This window comes from Silurus meridionalis, chromosome 27 (genome assembly GCF_014805685.1).
Source record: "Silurus meridionalis isolate SWU-2019-XX chromosome 27, ASM1480568v1, whole genome shotgun sequence".
NCBI lineage: Eukaryota > Metazoa > Chordata > Actinopteri > Siluriformes > Siluridae > Silurus > Silurus meridionalis.
In genome coordinates this window covers 12,569,773-12,591,257 of record NC_060910.1, presented here as the reverse complement: position 1 = coordinate 12,591,257, position 21,485 = coordinate 12,569,773, and the positions used below count along the sequence as shown (strand labels likewise).

The following is a 21,485-nucleotide window of genomic DNA, read 5'->3' as shown; positions in this document are numbered from 1 at the left end:
GAGGCTGCCAGCCATTTTGATTTGAAAGCAGATACGGCCATCTCAATCCACACGAGGCCAGCGTGACAAACGAATCGTGTGTGGCGAGTTATGATTGATGATGGCAGGGGCTAAGTGACACTCGGAAGGCGAATGACCTTTGAGCTCAGGCTAGGTCCATAGGGGCCGATAGAGTAAGTTCACTTTCAAGCCAAACGCAGCAGGGGATCCTTCGAATGGCATTGATTTTTGATGTGAACCTGACAACCTGAAGCTTTTTTTTCAGGTTTTAATTTCCATATGCTACCTAGCAGTTTGGTAGCTCCCTTATTCTGAAATAATAAAAAAAATATGGTTTCTGTGGTTAGAATTTAAAGCTAATGTAATGGATAGTTTATTGATCACTCTTTATTGAAGTTACTCAAGGGTTCTTCAGATGGCCAATAGTTTTAATTCTTTCTTCTACAGTTCTACATAAAAAAAATTAATAAATCCTAAAACATCCCTTTTCTCTTTTTCTTCACAGTAGAGAATGTTAGTATTCCTAAAAAAAAAAGAAAAAAATAACTAAAATCTACATCAGAAACATGCTTAACTTGGCCTATTTACATTTCTCAAACCTTTTATAATATTACATATGCTTTTCATGATCAGTAGTAATTATAATACTGTATATTCAATCTGTAGTCAATTAAAATTATGGTACATTGTTCTGATCTTTGAATATTTAATTTACAAAAGCATTTATAAAAGGAATTTGAACAGTGACTGAATACAAAAGCCTCAAAGAAACTTTTTGATTGAGTGCAATGTGTTTCCATAATAAAAGCGTTATAACACTATTAAAAGGTTATTCATTCTTTGCAAAAACAGCCTGTTTGTTTTTTTCTTTTAATTATTTTATTATTAATTATTTTCTTTTCTATTAATATTCATTGCAGAAAAAATTATATTGTATCTAAATGCAAAAATGTGTTAAATAGTTATTGTAATTTGTCAACAATAATAACCATTTGACCACCATTTTGTTCTATAAATTATAGTAATTCTTTGCAATGTACTGCTTTTTACAGTAATAGTTATTTCTGCAGTACAGTGTTTGCTATAACTCTGATTTAAGTGTCATTAAAGAGAACACTAAACTAAATTGAAGGCCTCTTTCTACTTAACTTAATCTACAATCTAATTTGAATCCACCTAGTTTTATCTACTGTATTGTACTCTTTTTTACCTGACACACAATCAGCTCCCTTAACACGCAATATAACCAGGGGTTAAATTCGAGTTTCACTCAAAAGAGCTCAGCTACCCCGTCTATGGCTTGTTTGAACAGCACATGCAGCTTGGCTTTAATACCATAACTTGATGGAAATGGAAGTCTCTAGCAAGACATCCTAAAGATAATAATAATCATTAAAACATATAAGACAGATGCCAAAAATAGCACATTTGGAAATTAAAATCTTGCCTCATAACCAACTGTATACGCCGGCATTGGAGCACGGCTGTATGGTGCATTTTTCTTTTTTTGCACTTTGGTCAATGCAAGATGTTCTAAAAACACAACACTGAGAGTTTTAGTCAAAAACAGACACAAAAAAACATATGCTATAAATATAATATGTCCATTACATCAATATTCATAACTCTTAGATAATAAAGTAAATAATAAACACTCATGAAAAAAGGTCCTCGAGCTCAGAAATGACCATTTAACCACCGCCTATTGTGTACATCATAACAAGCAAGAATACAATCACACCCTCATGCTTATGTAACTAAGCTTACACTACACTAGCATGTGATGCTGCAATAAAGTTTCACAAGATGTATTTTGATCACAGATACACTGAAGGTGTATTCGAATGAAGCCTATAGAATACTAATGCATCATGAGATCAGATTGTTTGTCTTGCCTTCCAAATCACAGACCACATCTGTTGAGATATATGGGGCATCTCCTAACATTAATTTGCTCTAACAGTTGATTCCTTCATAAACAAACTGAATAATTCCACTCGGTCTTAAAAAATACTGGAATAAACACATTTACACATCTGGAATTGAGTGACAATGCAGAGTTTTTCCTGAACTCTCCCTCAGCTTACTGCTAATTTGGTTCATGCTAATTATTGCTCATCTGCAACCCGAAGAGAAAGCAAAAAAAAAAAAAAACACAAACAGAGAACAGGATGAGGAAATAAATGTCTTCTTGTAGATCTTTTCTAGACATTTTTTAGGACTGTGTTTTAACATGTCCAATCTTTTAAATTTGTCATTTTAATTTAGTTAACAATAATTAGACTTTGAAATGCCATCATAAAGGGTGTGTTATGAAATCAAGAAAACCTCAATACAAACACAACAGGTTTCAAGCATTTTCCATTCCTGGTCCATTTTCCCAAAATATTTTCTGAATTTTTATGCTTGTCTAGACTTTCCAGATGTTCACATAAAGCATGATATGAAAGGGTTAATTTCTCAGTTAATTTTTTTAATAAAAATCCAGTGATGGGTATCTCAATGAGAGACTTTATTCTGTTTAGATGTTTAAAGTTACCATAAACAGGACATATGGCTATACGGTGTGCTGGGTGTGTCTCTATTTTTTGCATGTCTGGCTTTCAACTGGCTTTCCATTTGCGTACATTGAAGGCGTTTTTGCTCGCAAAGGATTACCTGGTTAAAAATGGAGGTGCTGTTGCCCAAAGTTTACTCCCTTTGTGACGTGAGAATGTAACAGGACCTGCATCTGGTCCCTGTGTGTGAAAAGCTATTAATAGCCTTAGCCAGAGGGGGTTAGATAACAGATGATACTATACAACATCAACTTATCCCTGATAACAGTGTTTAGTAGATCACTGATTATAGCAAATTCCTGATACAGGACTTTAAAAATAAAAGTCTAAATACAGCTTCAGGTTATATTTCCACTGTGATATTCTTAAGAAGGTTGCTGATTTTTCCAACATTAGCCAAGCTGAAAACAAATGAATACAATTTTCTGAAGATTAAAATTATGGCTTTAGAGACAGATTTTACATTTCTGGCATTTGGCAGACACCCTTCTTCAGAGAGATTTCCAATTATCTTATGCATTATCTCATACGGACCAATTGAGAGTCTCTGCTAAGGGGCATTGGTGCCAGCACAGTGGTGCTTAACTACTGAGATACCGCTACCCCATTTGACCAACACTGATTTAAAGCATAGGTAGTACAATTCAAAACTTAAAAACAGGCATATAATAAAAAAATGCTAGCACTCTAGATTGTTCCATCTTTTTTTTCTATTAGATTCTAGAATATACAAAACATGAAATAAAATTCAAAGCATGTTGTGATAAACAAAATTAAAAATTAAATATTCATTGCCGGTCTAGAAACACTTAGAAGATTCTCTATTTATTAATTATACTTAGTTGAATTACCGTGCAACTAACACTGGCCGTGGTGTTTGCTAAGAGTAGTAGAAAATCTTAGCCAACAAAAAGAAAAAGTCCAAAGTATCACAAAGTGGTTGATCCCATGTTTTTTGTGTTTACTCCAGAATCTCAGTGCATGCACTCTATAGTCATAAAATGTAGTCTTTTTTTTTCATATAAATGAAAATATTTTCTAATAATGAATCCATCAAAAACACAGTCATAATAATTTACATTGTTTACAATAATTTACACAAAATTTTTTACAACTTTTGTATGAAATATAACAAAATCCAACAGTTAGTTCTAACGTACAAATTTTCAATGGTATAAATAGATAGTAAAACTCAATGGTGGAAAATATGCAACAATTAAATTATCTAAAAGTAATAAATAATGATGCATCATAGTTTATAAGTTGCATTGAATGTTGTGTAATGTTTGTGAAAAACAAGTTAGTTCCTGTTATCATTATTGAATTCACAGTAAAATAAGTGAAGAAAACACAATGACAGCTTTCATTGTGGCAACACAATGAAAGCTTTAATTAGATCTTCTGTGAAACATAAAAAATCTTTCAGGACTATTCATACAAATGTTCTGTGAAAAATCTAAAACAATGTTAATCGGATCCACAATGTCAATCACAGCACCACCGACCACATATTTTAAAATCTTTATTTGCAGTAGAGCAAGTTTGTACTGTTGACACACCCTCAATATAACATTTATCTCCCTGCCACTGTACTCTCTTCCAGAGTACACACAAACCTTGATTCATACAAGCCACCAGAAAATGGACAGGGGGGACTTGACATGGGAATGTAGAACTATTAAAAAGGCAGCCAATTGGCATTCGGTCTTGTCAAGCTCACTCAATAAGCAGGTAACTCATGCGGGATATCGAGTCGAACAACAGCACGCACATCTCCCATCAATCACATGACTCATAAAGAAACGTATAATCTGCTTTATTTGTAAATGGTAGGCTTTGGCAACAAATCTACCCCTGTTTAATAAAAGGCCATTGATATGATTCAGCCGTGCCAACCATAACTTATAAAGCATCTTAATACCAAACGACATCACAGTAACCTACTGTAAATGGGTTTCAGCATGATTCAGACGCACACATTAATCATTCAGCCATGCTGTTTCTTACAGACTCAAAAATCAATTATATTAATGGACATATATTGAATATTTAATCGATGATATTTAACAATTGAAGCAGAAAAAAAGAGGACAAAAAACTGAAAGCGTATTTTTTTTTTTGATAACCTATGAGAAAGAACAATTATATTATTATTCTGGTATTTAAATAAGATCGAGTGACAGATATCAGAATAATGGTTTATGATAAACAACATGATTAAAAAATTGTTTATGATTATGTTTTATTTTTGTTTTAATTTTGTACATTCGTTTTTCTTGACACGTACAGGCTCATATTTTGTCTTTCTGCATGACCTGATGTGAAAAGACCCGATCCACTCCCACATATTTATGGCATAGCATCACTAGACAGAGCGACTCCTAACAGCCTGTCTCTCTCGGATTAGCCAGTGGCGAAACAAAAACAGTGTAAGCCATAATAAAACCAAGCTCTGCATTCCTGTCATCAGAAAATTTACCAAAGCACTTGTTTCTCACATATTTGTGCAACTATTGTAAAGATTTTTGTAAAACAAATATTTTAGATATTATAAAAGTATGGCAGGTAAAAAAGACCCACTGAGTCAATTATTTATATATCCCAGGAATATACTGAAACATCAACACCACTTGTCATATCTATAAGTACTCTCATGTTATGCATTACTAGTTGGCATTTAAGCAACATAATAATTTTGCAAACAATAGACATTATTGCAGCATACTTTATGTTGCAGTTACACTCCTTGGCAAAAACAGTGGATCAAGCTCAAAATTACTAAAATATTAAATGTAATATAGTGAAATATTTTCAGATTCTTAAAAACAAATCATTGGTCCAAGAATGAAAAAGAATTCTCATGCAGGCTTGAGATTTCCAGTGCTATCATTTTATCATCACATTTTTGCTGTAGTGAACTGCTCTTCTTTTAAAACTAATGATAATATCTAAAACAAAAGAAAACAAAAAATAATAGAAATTCACAAATTGTGTAAAAAAAAAAATTAATAATAAAAAAATAATAATATATATATATATATATATATATATATATATATATATATATATATATATATATATATATATATATATATATATATATATATATATATATATATATATATATATATATATATAAAACTTGTAATATACCATTCTTGTCTTGGCCCATTATTCCTATTGGCGTGTACATTTTAAAAATAATATGTTGCAAGCAATTTCAGATATAAATTGCACTGAGGTATACTAATCCATATTAAGACGGTCATTAGCATGAAGTTGAGGAACGTTGCAGACAGGAGGCTAAATCTTAAAATGGTCAGGGATACAAAGCTGTCATTGACGGATTAAGTATTCGGCTTCTCACTGCTTACCCCCCACTCGTCCACCTGAAGGAATTTGCGGGAATCTCTAAATACACTCACTAAATGCTCACAGATCCGCGAGCGAGCCATGTCAAACGAGTGCTAAGCACCTTTCCGACGAGCATGTTCCAACTGATTCATGTAGCTATCTAAATTTATGACACCTGTCCACATCCAAGTTTTGTCAGGGGGATAATAATGAATAATGAATTCCTGTTTTGACTGGTTATGCCGTGCAATGTTAATTTTGAGCATGCTTTGTGTAAAGATACGATGTTATAGTAAAATAATCCATTGGGGTGGTGTGATGCAGCCTGAAATTAACATTCAGTTTCTGATCCCATTCCAAATCCCAAGATGTTTTATTCTCTTTATACCATAGCGAGTTGTCAAGGATTGCGTACATCATGGAAACTATATGAGGAATTGACAGTCATATTTTTGTTTTTTTAATAATTTGTTTTGTACTTCCGTCACCAACTTCTTTTTCCGCTCTCTTAAAATTTATATTTAAAAAATCACCCACTTGTCATGAGAGCTTGTCATGTAAATGAGCATGCAAACTCTAAAGACTTGCTCATAGGCTGAACTCGATCTTAAACGTTAAATAAATATATAATTAGTAAGAGCTTAATTTTTGTTAAATAACAACAAAAAAAATCTGTTTATTATGTATAGCTACTGCTATACATGCCCCTATGTTAAAGCTTTTACTATGGAAATCATAAGGTATAAGAGCAAGGACATATAATATATGATAATCCTTTGGTTAAAAATTAAGTAACACTACTGCCACAGCCTTTATAGACAGTTATTAAACCCCATACTGACTAAGTCAGATTACCAAAAAAGGTTAATACACCGTATTTCTTAAACACCATTTGCATTTGCATGCTTAGGATGAATGCACATAAATGCACACTTCCACACGTAATCTGAATATTACCTTCCTCTGTATTGTTGTTTTTTCAATACTACGTGCCACCCTTTTTACATAATATGCCATAAACTTCATCTATTTGTCATAAACTGTTTGAAGGTAATGATCACTGAACTACTATCGGAGGAAAAGAAAATTTTTACAATGTCGAAATGAATTTATACATAGCAAGATAATAGCAGGATGTTATCCTCCCTGTCTGGCAAGGCCTTTCCTTCTGGGCCATTTTTATGTAATCTGAGCATAATTCTAAAGGCAACAGTGGCAACATGTTGTGTCTGATAGCACCACAAGCCAACGGTGAGACGCTAATGGCAACATTGTTTTATAGATCTCAAACCAAGGCTTAAGCAGGAAACCCAGACTTGGAATCACAACACCATCCTTACAGTCCTGGGTTTTCATCAGAACAATTAACCTCGAGTTTCTATTGTTCATTCTAGCTCCAAGAATGTGCTGTTGCCACTTTTACAACTCTTTGTTTTCATAGAGGACGGCAGTAAATAGTAGATAGTGCAGTTATAAAGACGGTGTGTTTTGTCACTTCACATGAGGCAACAGTTTAGACCACAGTATAATTTGATGGTGTTTTTAGTAACAAATGAAAACAGAAACAACAGTAGTAAAGGGTATCATTTTTTAAAAGTCTTACCTCTTTTCTGCATGAAACTGAAGAGGTCATCGAGAAATTCTTTTCTTTTTACATCATCATCGAGCTCATACAACTGAAACAAACAGAACAAATAACATAAGCTCTTTTAATGTAGTAAAGGTCATGTTTTTACTGTCAGTCATTCAACGTGTGAATGTATGTTGAGTATCATGTGATAGATAATTATATGTATAGGGAATGTATAGAAACTAATTCGGATTCCACGCAAACCCTTCAAGAGCTTAATTAAATCTTTTTCCTGCACCCGTAACCTCTTAGCTATGGATGTGATGCAATGACACAATCTTTATCGGTCTAAATTTAGTGTTCCAAGCATTCGTTTCTGTATATGAAATAAAAAACATACTGTAGTCGAACTGTTTAACTTGAAGTGGGTGTGTAGGAAGTGGTAAATTAAATATGAATCCTACCACTCTGCTCAGTGAACCATTGAACCATTCATAATAGATTTAAACAAAAACGAGAGCAGGAAATTCACAACTTCCCGACTATATCGATTTTAGTTCCAGGTCCAGTGCCACATTAGTACAAAATGTGGAAAAGGCATTTAAATACTTAAGGATTTCTACATGTTACATTTTAAATGAACAAGGCAACAGATTGTAATTGTAGTCATAATCTTATATCATAATAAATTATTTGCACAGAAATTATATTATTTTATTAACAAAATTGTGAGAAATTGTTTAGTCTCTTACATTCCCACCCCCATGGAACTAAAGACTTTTTACATGACTTTTTCTCAGCATCGGCATGTCCATTATGTCCCCCATTTCTGCTCTATTCACCAAACTGGCGCTGAGTCGAAAGATTTTTTTAAAGCCGCTTCCTGAAAGAGTGGACTGTAACCTGATGGAAATACGCTGCTCAACCTTCGCTTTCAATAAGTCCCATTCCATGTTACCGGGAGTGCAGGTCGATAGATGAAAACAGAAGGATGACCTTTGAAAACAGCAGGGCACATGGAATGAGGCCCCAGAGATAATAACTGATCATTTAGAGGTGTATTAGCTGTCACCAATCTTAAAGGACCAATGCAATCAATGCTGCAGAGAAAAATGTCTCAGAGGAAGTACCTTGAAAAAAGCGAGGAGAAACAATCAAAGAATAGTTTTCTTTCGGAATATGTAAGCAAAGTGAAATAGGTCTTGGCAGAAAGATATCTATTCATCAAGCATTTATTTTTAGTTTATTCAATAAGCTTTCATGAAGAACACATTAAAGTTTGCCAGTAATCTGTGCTTGACAAGTCATTGGTACACAATGTACCAGAATTTCTGACAAGTAGAACACAATCAGTGATGCATGAGATACATAAAGCTAACTTGAAAATCCTGCATGTCTTGTTGCTAATGAATAAAAAAAAATTTTTTAAGAAAAAACTCAAACACAAGTCTGGTCACAATCGTTTACACTTGTAGCACACGATTAAGATTTTCTTGAATTTGCGCAAACAATATTACCAAGCATCTTTCTGTTTGTCTTGTAATTGAGAAAATAATATCTGCATGACTTGTAGGTCATGACTCATATAAGTGGTACAATGCTTAGGGTCAATGTAGTAAATTATGCATTATAAAGGATGGATGTGATGTTACAGTGACTCCGTTTTTCTTTTTTTTTGAGGACAGCAGTTGGCCAGAGATGAAGTAATTACGCCACAAGCTTCCAATCCATGTGTCATAATATGTTAGACCACAATGACCACAACATTGCTTTAAATATTAACCGGTGGAAAATATCATACATTAGGCTTCTGTTTCCTCTTTCCAGTACCCCATCATGTTTACGTTAAACCTGTTTAGAGCAATCGCTGTTAAAAAAAAAAAAAAAAAAAAAAGCATTTTTTTTTATACAACTATGATATGCTACTTTATTTTATGGTGATATCACACAGGAAGAATCCCTGTAACATTACACTGATATAATAAAAAAAGTGAGGAAAATCTTAAAGTAATAATTCAAGTTTAGAGTCAGTATATTAGCAACAGCAATAAACTACCCTGTCAAATTGAACATGTAGACAGAACACAACAGGAGCGCTTGTATAAGTTATGCTTGAGGGCAGCAGGTCGGGATGTTTGAGCCGATCCAGTACGAGTGAGTCCCATTGTGTTTCTGCGTGTGTGGGTTTTAGAAACTACAAGGCTTTTAAATTGTTCCTCCCAGTCCTTTTTTTGTCATGGGCTGCTTACTGTGTCAGTCTCTTCCACCTCAAAACTAAGTGGTCGTGCTGAGACTTGACCTTGAATGGCTGCAGTTCTGTGAATGTGCTTGCAGAAATAGTACATGGAAAGGAAATTAGAGTTTTCCAAATGCACAGGTTATTTATTTGTAGTCAAATATTAACTTAAGTACGATTTCGGTCTACTGTTTGTATGTCATGTGTTTGCCTTCGTTGACATATATGAGCATATTAAAATATATGAGCATATAATTAGCTAAAATATCATTTGTATAAAAGAATTTTTTTTTTTTAGCATTTGTATTTTTTAATGCACATTTAAATTTGAGTAAATGCTTGAGTTGTTTTTCGATCTCTGCAGGATTTCAGTAGAGGGAGCTCTTAACAACATCTCAGATGTTCTTTATAACACCCCACATCAGGGCTTGCACAAGTTCATATTTTCAAACTTACTGTATAAAAGATTGAGAAAATTAACTGGGTGACATTCTTGTGCCCAGATTTATTTTTGCCTGTCAAGCTATAAAGCTGATATGACTTTGAACTAAGTTCAAGTAAACCTTCAGGCAGTCGGAGCCCATCCTGGAATATATCAAAATGGAGCCTGGTCACTCAACACAAAGGGGCTTGTTAACCTAAAATGTTGGAAATGCCTTCAATTCCACCAACGACCACCCCAGTTTGGACAAGTTGCAACATGCAGACTTGTCCAAATGTTTATCCCTAGGCACTTGTTAAACCAAAAAGTTTCCAAAGTCACAGCTACAAGCTTTAACTCTGTGTTATTTAGTTTTGCCATAGTAATTGTATTTAAACAAAAAATAAGACAATCACCAATATTCTTTTTGGAGAGACTTTGCATTATTTTTCTGGGTTTAATTTTGACATGCATTTTATTTTAAAAGAATCTAAATAAAGTAGTACTTCACAAACATTATATAATTTATATATTGATTTAATTATAATATAATACCTTATACTTTAATTATAATACTACATTTGCCCTTTGCTTTCAGAACACAGCATATAATTGATGAAAACTCCTGGAAAAAATATTATTTTTCTCATTTCTACCCTCATTACTGTAATTGCCCCATAATAGTGCAGCTTCCTAACATGTTTTTTTTTTTTTTTACATTATAAATGCTCTCATCTTTTCCATCACTTTCTTTGAAGAAGCTGAATGAGTGACCTGCACCTCATGCTTCTGGGCTGTAATATAATTTTGAGCATTTAAAATCGTGTCCAATGCGCTATTGGATAATTACCAGTACTTCAGGTTGAATGGTATTGACTTTCATAAAAGAAAAAAAAAACCACTGAAAATCTGTGAGAAAATTCGATGTCATATATCGTTAATACCTTTAACCTCAGTTCCTCAGTTATAAAAATTATTCCTGTCTTTTTCTTAGTCATAATCTATTTGCAGCATTGAAGAATCTATAAGGGGTTCAAATATTACCAATTGTGAATCATCAGTATATTTATACAGACCACACACTGAGAAATAATTAAATCAAGAAAAAAATATTTAGGTAAAATTCTGATCTATACTGCATCAAAAAAAACAACAAAAAACTAAAAAGAAATCTCGGATTACATTTCTCGAATTACAGCTTACATTTCCGAATGGGTGATTACACTAAACTCATCTGGTTTCTCAGGGTTTCTTTAGATGGTCTGAATCAAAACCTTTAGGATGCTCAGACGGCATTTTTGGTAAATAGTTTTCCAGAAATTTCCCTAATTTGTGAGCCTTATTAACTACAGAAACTCCATATGGTCCTCAAATTATATTACTGGTTAACTTAAAACTGGTAAGTATAGTTTCTTTATTTAAAAAAATGATTTATCAAATTTTGTCTCCATCAGTGCAATTTTACAAAACAATGTCAGGTCAGTTCTCTTCACCCTGATTGCTAATAAGCATCATTTGTGAACAGCAGCCAAGAGGAAAAAAGCCATGACAGCAGAATCAATATTGCAGCCATACTTTCCAAATGCACTTGGTGTGGGGCGCTACGCATGTGTGTATGTGTGAGTGTGTGTGTGTGTGTGTGTGTGTGTGTGTGTGTCCCACTGAGAGAGATCTTCTAGGAAACTGCTGGGCTAGGTGTGTGCGTGTATGTGTGTGCGAGTGTGCACGAGCGCATGTGTGAGCAGCTCTGGTGTAAGGAGCAAGAGTTAATTAGAGAACAACACGCCTGGTCATGCTGGCACAACTCCAACTGGCTGAAAGCCAGCTCTACTCCAATTCTTACACACATTTACACACTCACACACCTTCCTACTAGTGCTGTGCTGAAATAATTAGATATCTACACAAATATGAAGTGCTCGGCTCGGCTCATTCCGAAAGGATTTGCCCACGTACTTCAGCTGATGGACTGGATTAAGTGTCAGTGAGCTGTCCATGTATTGGCAGGTCTAAGTGTTCTTTTACTGCTGCTTTACACCACGTGCTTTTTTCACTAGAGAGGCTCCTTATATTCTTACAAATACTGCAACTAAATAGCTTTTAGTTTTTTATTTTGATATCTATTTTATAATGACATTTATAATGACATGTATTGCAAATTTACAATATGTTGCGATAATATATTGTTTTGCGTTCTGCAGTTTAGTCATTTAAAAGTAAATTATGGGAATCCCTTTTTTTTTTTTGCCTCGTTTTTATTTATGCCAAGCTGAACATGATTATACCGATGCCACCGATAAATACAAAATCCAAACATTCACAAACCAAAAACAACAGTAACAAAAACAACAACAACAAAAACCCCAAAAAACAAAGTCAAAAGCATCTCTATAAACTTAATACAGGAAATGTAGGTGCTTATTGAACAACACATCCTTTTTGAAGGATTAAATATATAAACATATTAAAGGAAAGGACTTCTTTAGGAATATTAGAGATTGTTTTATGTATGACGTATGTAATGTTTTTATACGTATAATAAAAATACTGTGCAAAAAAAATCTTAAAAAATATTTAAATGCTTTTAATAAAATGAAGGAATAAATAAATTAGTAATAATAAAGTAATATAAAAAAATATATATAAAAAAAAAGAAAGGAAAAAAATATTTATTTAGGCTTATATGTCCTCTTAATGTTTCACATCCTCCAACTTTAGCCAATCAGCATCGAGAATTCACTACCTTTTTCGTAATGTTGTTGAGTTTCTGAGCTTCCTGTTGCGTTTTGATTTGTAGGATACTGTTACAATGAGTAAAATGTATGCTAGTGCTAAATTTTAATTTATAGTTAAAGATATTGCAGCTTGCAATTTTTGCACTGGGGTAACCAATTGCCATTTTTTAAGTAATATATCTGTCTTACAAAAGAAGAGATAATTCTACATATATTTAACTGAATTATAACCTTAACCTCACATAGCTATACAATTCGACACAGCCCAGGTTTGTACATGTCCTAAAATAGATTTATATACATACCAAAGTTATGGGTTCAACCATGTGTTACGAGACTGCAAGATCACATTGCAACACAACACAACCACTGGTCAACATGGTAAAAAACTTTTATAATATGAATGTCAGTTAAAGGTCTTTAACACTACTGCAGCTTTATATTCAACATGAATCACTGTAAAAAATGACCATTCCTTTTTCTCAGATTTAGTGTTATATGTCATGAAGTATCCCTTGATACACAAATGCTGTCTTCTGTCTGCTGGTGAAAACTGACATCCCTTAACCCTGGATGGTGTTTCAAAATAAAACACAGCACTGATTTATGCCTGGTTTTATAACCATTGTTCATCTTTCATTTTTTTATACCTTTTTTTATACCAGGAACAGTAGCTATCCTGGGCCAAATGCAAAATGAATTACAATATGAATAATATTGTAATTCGATCATGCCAACTCAATGCCAGAATTTTATTAACACTACTCACTGTGCTAGCTGTCAAACATATAATGTAAGTGAGCCTGTAATTGTCATAACACAGCCTTATGCCAACAAAAAGCTATATTACTTAACTCAGGTGTTGTCGGCTTGGTTTCAACATTGACAAAGCAGCCTTTCTGACAACCAGGACCTTTCAGATTAAACATAAATGTTTATATACATGTATATCCCTTGTGCACACTGCCTTTAAGTACAGCATGACCCAGGTTCCTGTACACACAATTTTAACATCTTTGTTTGTCAACATTGAGGACAACCTGAACATTTTTTCTTTTGTGTTCATTGTTTTTTTTTTATGATTAATTGCTATCAGTCATGAAAAGGACATAGCAGTTTTCCGCAAAAAAACCCTTATCTATTACGAATAGTTTTTTTACAAGAACACGCAAGAATGAGAACAAACAGGTCTCCATCCTTTTATACAACTCAAGTTATTTGCAAGCCCGAGACCAAAATGCTATCTCCAAATACTTCCGCTGAAACAAGCATTCTGACCCTGTCTCTACCTCTACACTGATACACATATGGTTCTCGTAAACGGACTTTACCTTTTACTGTGTTAGGGTTTAATGTAAATCAGGTTCCAGAGGTTAGCCTCCAGTTTAACCTCATTCATTATAAAAAAGAAGAAGAAGAAGAAAAGAAAAAAAAAAAGAAAGTGGATAATTTGACAAAAACAGGACACTTTAATAGCATGCCCCTATAGTATAATTTAAGGATTAGATCTTAAACTACACAGCACTTTCATTTCACTGTTTAATTAAAGCAGGAAAAAAAAAACAGCCAGGGCCACTCAGGTGTGTATTATGTGCTGTCTGATTGCAGACCATTCAATCATTATATTTTCTATGATTCAGCATTATACATAACATAGAATGATGCATGCAGGAGATTTCAGTAAACGTTTCTGTACAAATTAAAGCGATACAGTCTTTTTTTTGTTTTGTTTTTTACCAGTTTCCACATTGACTTTAGCTAATGTTCAACTGCAGTTGTGAATTTCGGAATACATGATTACAGGCAAAAATCTGACCTTTTGATTAATAATTTTTGTAGTTACACACAGAGTTTAAACGGTTGTAATGAATACATTCACATGAATGCCACATAAAGCATGTGAAGTTTAACCTTTAATCTCTGCATTATATAGGTGTCTCGTGCAATTCCATTACACATTATCTTGAATTTTAAATATGCTACCTATCAACCATGTTTGTTTCAAAATCATGACCGGAAAAAAAAATCCGCAAATGGACATTTTTATGATGGGCGTGGGGGAGGTGTATACCCCTTATCAACTTTGCCCTTTAAGGAGCTATAAGACCTGCACAGACAAGCGCTGAACGCAGACATCTATCAGCCTCTAGTATTAGACGGAGTTAAGTATCCTTTCCTTTTACTAAGGAAATCAAAGAAAAAGCATGTGTGGGCCATAAAGCCGTACACTTTATTGAACAATTTAAAAGACTTAAACAAAATGAGACTAAAAAAGAAATAGCAGAGAGTACAATGGTTTATAATGCAATTTATTCTAGAAGAAAAAATATATTCACAATTATTGGATATTACTGCAATGAAGACACTATTAGTAGAGATAGCTACAAAATTCACAATTTTTAGTGCTAACTGCATTAAAAAAATCCAAATATATCAAAAACAATATGTTTGTATAACCTTCCATCCATATGTTTGTTTCTAATTTACTGTTACAATTTATTGGTTTGAAATATTAACTGTTGATTCAAGTGGGCTGATCTAAAAAAAAAAAAAAAAAAAACACACTAAAATAGAAGTAAAGCCATGCACTGTACATCACATCACATTGAAATCTAAAACTTTAATTATCCATCATCATTAATAATTTGAATGTACTATATCTGGGAAGGTTAAAGGTTAGCAAGCACCTACCCTCTCCCACACACACCATTATTTCTCCCTCTATTATTACCAGCCTTCAAACTTCTCCAGTACTGCCTCAGCTCCCTTAATCTTCACCACTTCAAAGCCACATGCCCTCTGGCCTTATCATACATGCTTAACACCAAGGCAATTCATTTTTGCCAAATCTCTCTGTCTTATTGTCTCTTTTTGCCTTTTAGCATAGGTAGAGTCCTTGCCTGATGTCTTTGCCTCTTTTCTCATGTCAGCTCTTGCCCCATCCTCATAATTAACGACCCAAATTTATTGGAGGCTCTTCTTACAACATATAGGTTCCCAGACCTTGAAAAACTCTAGACGATCTTTAGAGTCAGCCTATACTACAAAATTGCATAAGGAAATTTAATGTAAAGTGACAATCATTTGAATATGTGTATATAGTAAGACGTTCTCATGGACTTTACGGGTCATTTCTTTTGTAAAATAAATCCATGCAAAAAAGGGTCACTGATCCGGCTTTGGCAAAAAGAAGACACTCTGCCCTTGAAAACTGTAGAATAGTACTTAAAAAAAAGAAACAATCATTTTACCTTCTTAAAAAACAAAAGAAAACAGTGTTTATGATCTATCCTTGGATAATGATCATACTGATTTTATGATTGCTGTTTTAAAATTACACTTAGATTAGCTGTTAAGTATAGAGGCGTGTGGAAAATAACAGAGTCGTGGAAAAAGGCAGGCTGATAAAAAAATAGGCAGCGTATTTTCACTTTAAAATGTCAATCAATAATCACCTCATGATGTCTTAAACAGGCTCAAAGCACAAGGGTAAAGGGAGGTCTGGAACATATGGCATGATGATAGGGTTGATGTTTTGACTCCTCCCCCATTGTCAATCATTAATTTATGGAAATGTAGATTCATCAGCAGAGATTAAAATGATTTTTGGCTGCAAAGTGAGTGCGGATGTTGGTGATGAGGGCTTCCCTAAACCAGAAATCATTAGAAGGAAAAGTAGCGCTCTGTATTCATAACAATGTGGCCTGATATAGATTTCAAGGTCCTCGTGGGAAAGGGGTTGCCTTTCCTGGTGGTGGTGGTGGTACATTTTTGTGAGTGTCTTGATAACATACAAACAAAGAAGAGGAAGCTGCTTCTACATTCTTTAACTTCACCAAACAGAAAAAAGATGCTGTTAGCGTATGTTAATACGAACTGTGTTACTGCCCTTATTTGCAAGTGCTGAAAGTGAAGGAATGTTGCCTGATCACGGTAGTACTAATTTACCAATATACACAGGGTCACAAGAATGTAGACCAGCAGCAAACACAAGAAGAGTTATCATGTTACCATAAAATACTCAAGACCTCACACACTCTCCAATGACAGCAACACATTTTTTAAAAAGAATACTACTTTACACATTTTGAGCTAAGGCCACTAAAACATTTCTCATATCTACACACTATGTTTCATGTAGCACAAGATGAACCAGTCAGCTTTAATCAACTGCATAAAGTTTCTAGCATATATCACCAAAAAAATAACAATATATGAACACTCTTTTAGACAGTGGTACTAATCTAATCATTAAGCTTTTTTCATTTTATTACTACTCTTTTATTATCTCCATTTGGTTGGATCCTGACTGAACCCCCTCCCCCATCCTGCTGTAATTGTATGATGTTTACCCTCTCAGCCCAAGGCCATGTTTCTAATTATCCCTACATGAAAACTAGAAAGTCCAGCACTGTCATTAAAAAAACACTAATGTCCAAAGCACAGACTACGATGTAAACAGGTGTGTTCATGTACGAAGGGTATTTTTGTCTCCTCTTCAATACACTTTGAGCTTTTATTGTTGGGTCAAAGGGTTAAATGTTTTAGATTTCTTAATATTGAAAATGGTAAAAAAATAAATTCATGGGGGAGTGTGATAATGACTAGAACCTGGTACACAGCAGAAGGTATTTCTTCTAATACCACCTATGCTAATTTGTACATCTAAATGAATTTACATCTGATTTAGTTCATAATCACAAAAAGGAGATGAACTGTTATATACAAATATAATAATGTGAACACAATTACAACATACTGGTACGTTTTAATCACTTTTCTAGTAGCCATGCGTTGTTATGGAACATAGTACTATAAGTTTTGTAGTCTGTAAAAACGCTTCATCTTGGCATTTTCTACTAGTTTCAACTAATAACATTTATGTCTCTTGCATTTTTTTCCTACACACACTTAAGACAACACATCTAAAACCCATTTGATGTCGTTTTGAATAAATATGGCCATGAAAATGATTCAGTCTTTTCAACCCTTATTTACTCATAGCCAACAGTTATTTTTGCAGCCTTGTTGATAAAACTGGCTCCTTATCTACATAAGTTAATCTTTTCAAAAGAACTAGATAAGTTTTAGAAAAAAGTTTTTCGTGTTAGAGAAAGTTTCTTCTGTTTTGATAGGTGCATAGTATGTGCATTATTAGACCGCTCTTCTACTTATAAAACGATCGTAAAATCACTTCAACTCAAAATTGTTAAAGATATACCTATTAACATATTAAAGATAGCATTTTCTTTTTAATATTATTATTTCATCAGTTTGCTGCCTTTCCTGATGTACAGGTGCAAGGCAAGCTAACATGCCCAGGCTGATTCTACAGTGTGTGTCAGAGACTAACAAAGCACACAAATGTTTAATGCACAAACATTACAAGGCCCTCCGTCAGCGGAGTGGGGCCTCATTCTGAAAACAGTGCAAATGCAACCTCAGCAAGAGTGATAAAAGGCCACAACAATGAAGGCACTGTGGTTGGCACTGTGGAAGCTGCTCCATAATTCGCTTTTGCTGACGTTTACAGGTTTGATCAAATTCATCTAAGGGTGGCGCCATTATCATTCATGGTGTAGTGGAGGAACAAGTCACGTGACTGAATCTAGCCACACATTCCTATTATGTTTCTATCATGTGTACATGTTCGTGATCTAATTAGAAAGAGGTTATGTGTATAGACTAAATCACGGCAGTTACACAACAGCATGTCTCACTGAAAAAGCTTACTTTAGTTTACCTGTCTGACTGAACAAGTTTCATGAGACCAGTGTGATTGTTTTGGGTTCTTCAAGTACATAAATTACTACTACCAAGAACACTTCTGTTAAACAGTAACTGGAATAAACTGTAGGCGTTTGATATTAAGATGCTGCTCCATGCTAGCTGGCTATAAAAAAGCACAGTCTGAACTCAGTGTTTTTAAATGATCGTGCTTTCCCTATATACTATTTCCTGTCCTGGATTAATGTTTAGGAGTTAAAGCTAAATAAAAAGCATGTGGTGTCTGGTGAAGTACGGAAAATGTCCAGTTTGTCTCAGTAGGTTTCCCAGAATGGCAAGGGTGCTAAAATAGGTCACCTAAATCCAAGCCATTCAACTTTTTTTTTTTTTATCAAATCACAATTACTAATGAAATGTGATGCCACAAACAATATATCTTGTAATGTTGACTAATATATATTACTTTTTCCTGAGCTGCTAAGAATTTGCTTAATATACTCAAAAAAGTGTTAATCAAAGCATTTTATCAAACATTTACCAAAACAACTGAGTAAAATACACACAAGAGCATTTGTTTAAGGTACTGACAAATCAGTCTGATGCAGCTAGACAACACCAAAAATAAAACATTCACGTCAGGTAAAGGTTATGCTTTTTTTGTAGTAAAGTGTGGAAATCATGTAGTATTAGCCTGATCGTCTGTCCTTCTACATTTCATTATATCAGTGAAAGGAAATTAAATGAATTGAAACGGTGTCTGCTTGAGACACAGGGACAGGCTAAAGTTCACAGACGTCACAACCTCTGCAACTGTATTTTGTTTTGTAAATTTCAGCACTTAAGCCATGAACTTTTGGAACACTATACCCAAATAACTACCAAATACTCTACATGGAGAAGAACAATCTCACTTCTTTCTCACAAGGTCTGTTGTCCAAATTTCTGATTACTCAGAACTCTGTGTAGAGAAAGTGTGAAGATTAACTGAAAACCACTTATACAGTATTTTTTGAGATCTTCATCACAAGCGGTTTAGCTACAGTAAGTGAAACCACAATAGCAGTAATTAGCTTTCGATAATGCCTGAGAAATGAAGAAGTGGGCAGGGAACTGTTGTCACAGCTCGTCACATCACATATTTTCGAATGGTGTTAAAAGATTGGCATTTTTCTTATTAGTTTGCAGATATATGATAGTAAAACCCTCGCTCAGTATCAGTTACGGTAATAATGTTGGTCAGAGTTTTAAAAGTGCTGATCAAATGTGTGTCATAATTTTCACCAAACTGACAATGTTATAAAGAAAACAAGATAATGTATAATAGTTTTTATTGAAGTATAAATAATAATTATGTGGTTAACACTTTTATAGTGCCATTATTGTCTGTAACAACACACGCTGCTGCCAATTATTATATTCAGTGATTAATTAAACCACAACTGACACATTTAATTTGCCATTAATTTGCATAGTTATAATTAGTGTTGTGGAATCTCATCAAACTAGTTCCTATTGTAACTTACAGCTATAAGAACTCACGTGTTTCCAAGAAACCAGAAAGTCGTCTTTCCCTAAAGCAGAAGAAGTTTTTAGATTGACTGTTACAGTGTGTTGACACTGGAGACTACTTCCAAAAATGTTAACTAATCATGATTTCACTGGAAAGTTTACACTATCAACAATTGCATAATTTTTGTTTAATCTTTTTGTGCTTAGCGTCTGCCAGAGTATTTCCATGTTTAATGAAACAATGTGCTGGCAAATTAATTTAAGATGAATTCAATTAATTAATCAGTGGTAAAAAAAAAAGCATCATGTTAATAATTACTAGATAAATATTGCTCTTTGCTGTAATAATTTTCAACAAAAGAAATTCACCAATCTGCCACAGATAAACACACATCAAGAAAACTTTTCCTATATTTTACCATAATAGATTTTGGGTCTAAAACAGGGATATGGGCACCTGTGCTTATACAAAGATCAGATTTGATCTAGTCAACATTACACAAATCTACACACATTTTCAGCCTCAGAAAACATTAAAAATTATAAGTTGCTGGCATTTTGGGTTCCAAAACATACTGACACCCAAAACCATCAATACCAGCGACCCCACCACTCACACACTGTAACAGAAAAGGGTCTCCCTGTGTTAGTAAGCTGCTACATTCTACTCATGAATTCTGAGGTAGTATTTAATCATCCTGCACTATGTATTGTAGGTCAAGCCAACTTTGTGACATGATACATCTAAATATACAGATGATTAGCTATACATAAAAAGTGGAGGTTTAAAGCCTTTCTACTATCAAAGCATGCTCACACCTTTCTCTCATGTAATGTGTAACTGTTCCAAATGAGTGACTGGTTTAATGTCCAGTGTTAAAGTAATCATTTATATGGGTATTAATAGCAACAGACCATAAACCCACATGAACATTATTTGAAGTACACTGTGACCTTGATTAAAATCTTACCCATAGGTCACCTTTTCGCTTTTTTATATAAAAAAAAAGCACAAAAAGCCACATCTTCAGCCATAGCTAGGCTGATGTGTGGTATCCTTTCCCTGAAATAACAACTAACCTGTCCTACTTTGCAAACCAGACATTTGAGTAGCAAATTGAGGGTCAGCTTTAAAAGGATTTCAAAGAAAAAAAGCAGCCGCTGTACATAACAAGGAATTTCCTTAAGGTATCTTAGCCAATTTTCAGATCCAACGTCAGCCATACAGTTGTGAATATATTGCAAATGTTGCCCTACATGAAACATTCAATTTAAAGTATATTTGAGGATTCATGTTTATACGCAGTCGATTAATTAATCTACAAGTCTGACACAACACTGAGAACCGGGAGGAAATATTAACATAATTAAAAAA

The 21,485-nt window shown here is 33.9% G+C and overlaps 1 protein-coding gene across 3 annotated transcripts in view; it reads right to left on the bottom strand.

Annotated features, from left to right (window-relative positions):
* The window catches only part of arid3c (AT rich interactive domain 3C (BRIGHT-like)), a 55,479-nt gene that overhangs the window by 14,878 nt on the left and 19,116 nt on the right, over window positions 1-21,485 (bottom strand). For all 3 annotated transcript variants that reach the window (XM_046841146.1, XM_046841147.1, XM_046841149.1), the window contains one exon: window positions 7,516-7,588. In XM_046841146.1, the coding sequence (XP_046697102.1) occupies window positions 7,516-7,588 (73 nt within the window). The remainder of the gene's footprint in view (window positions 1-7,515; window positions 7,589-21,485) is intronic.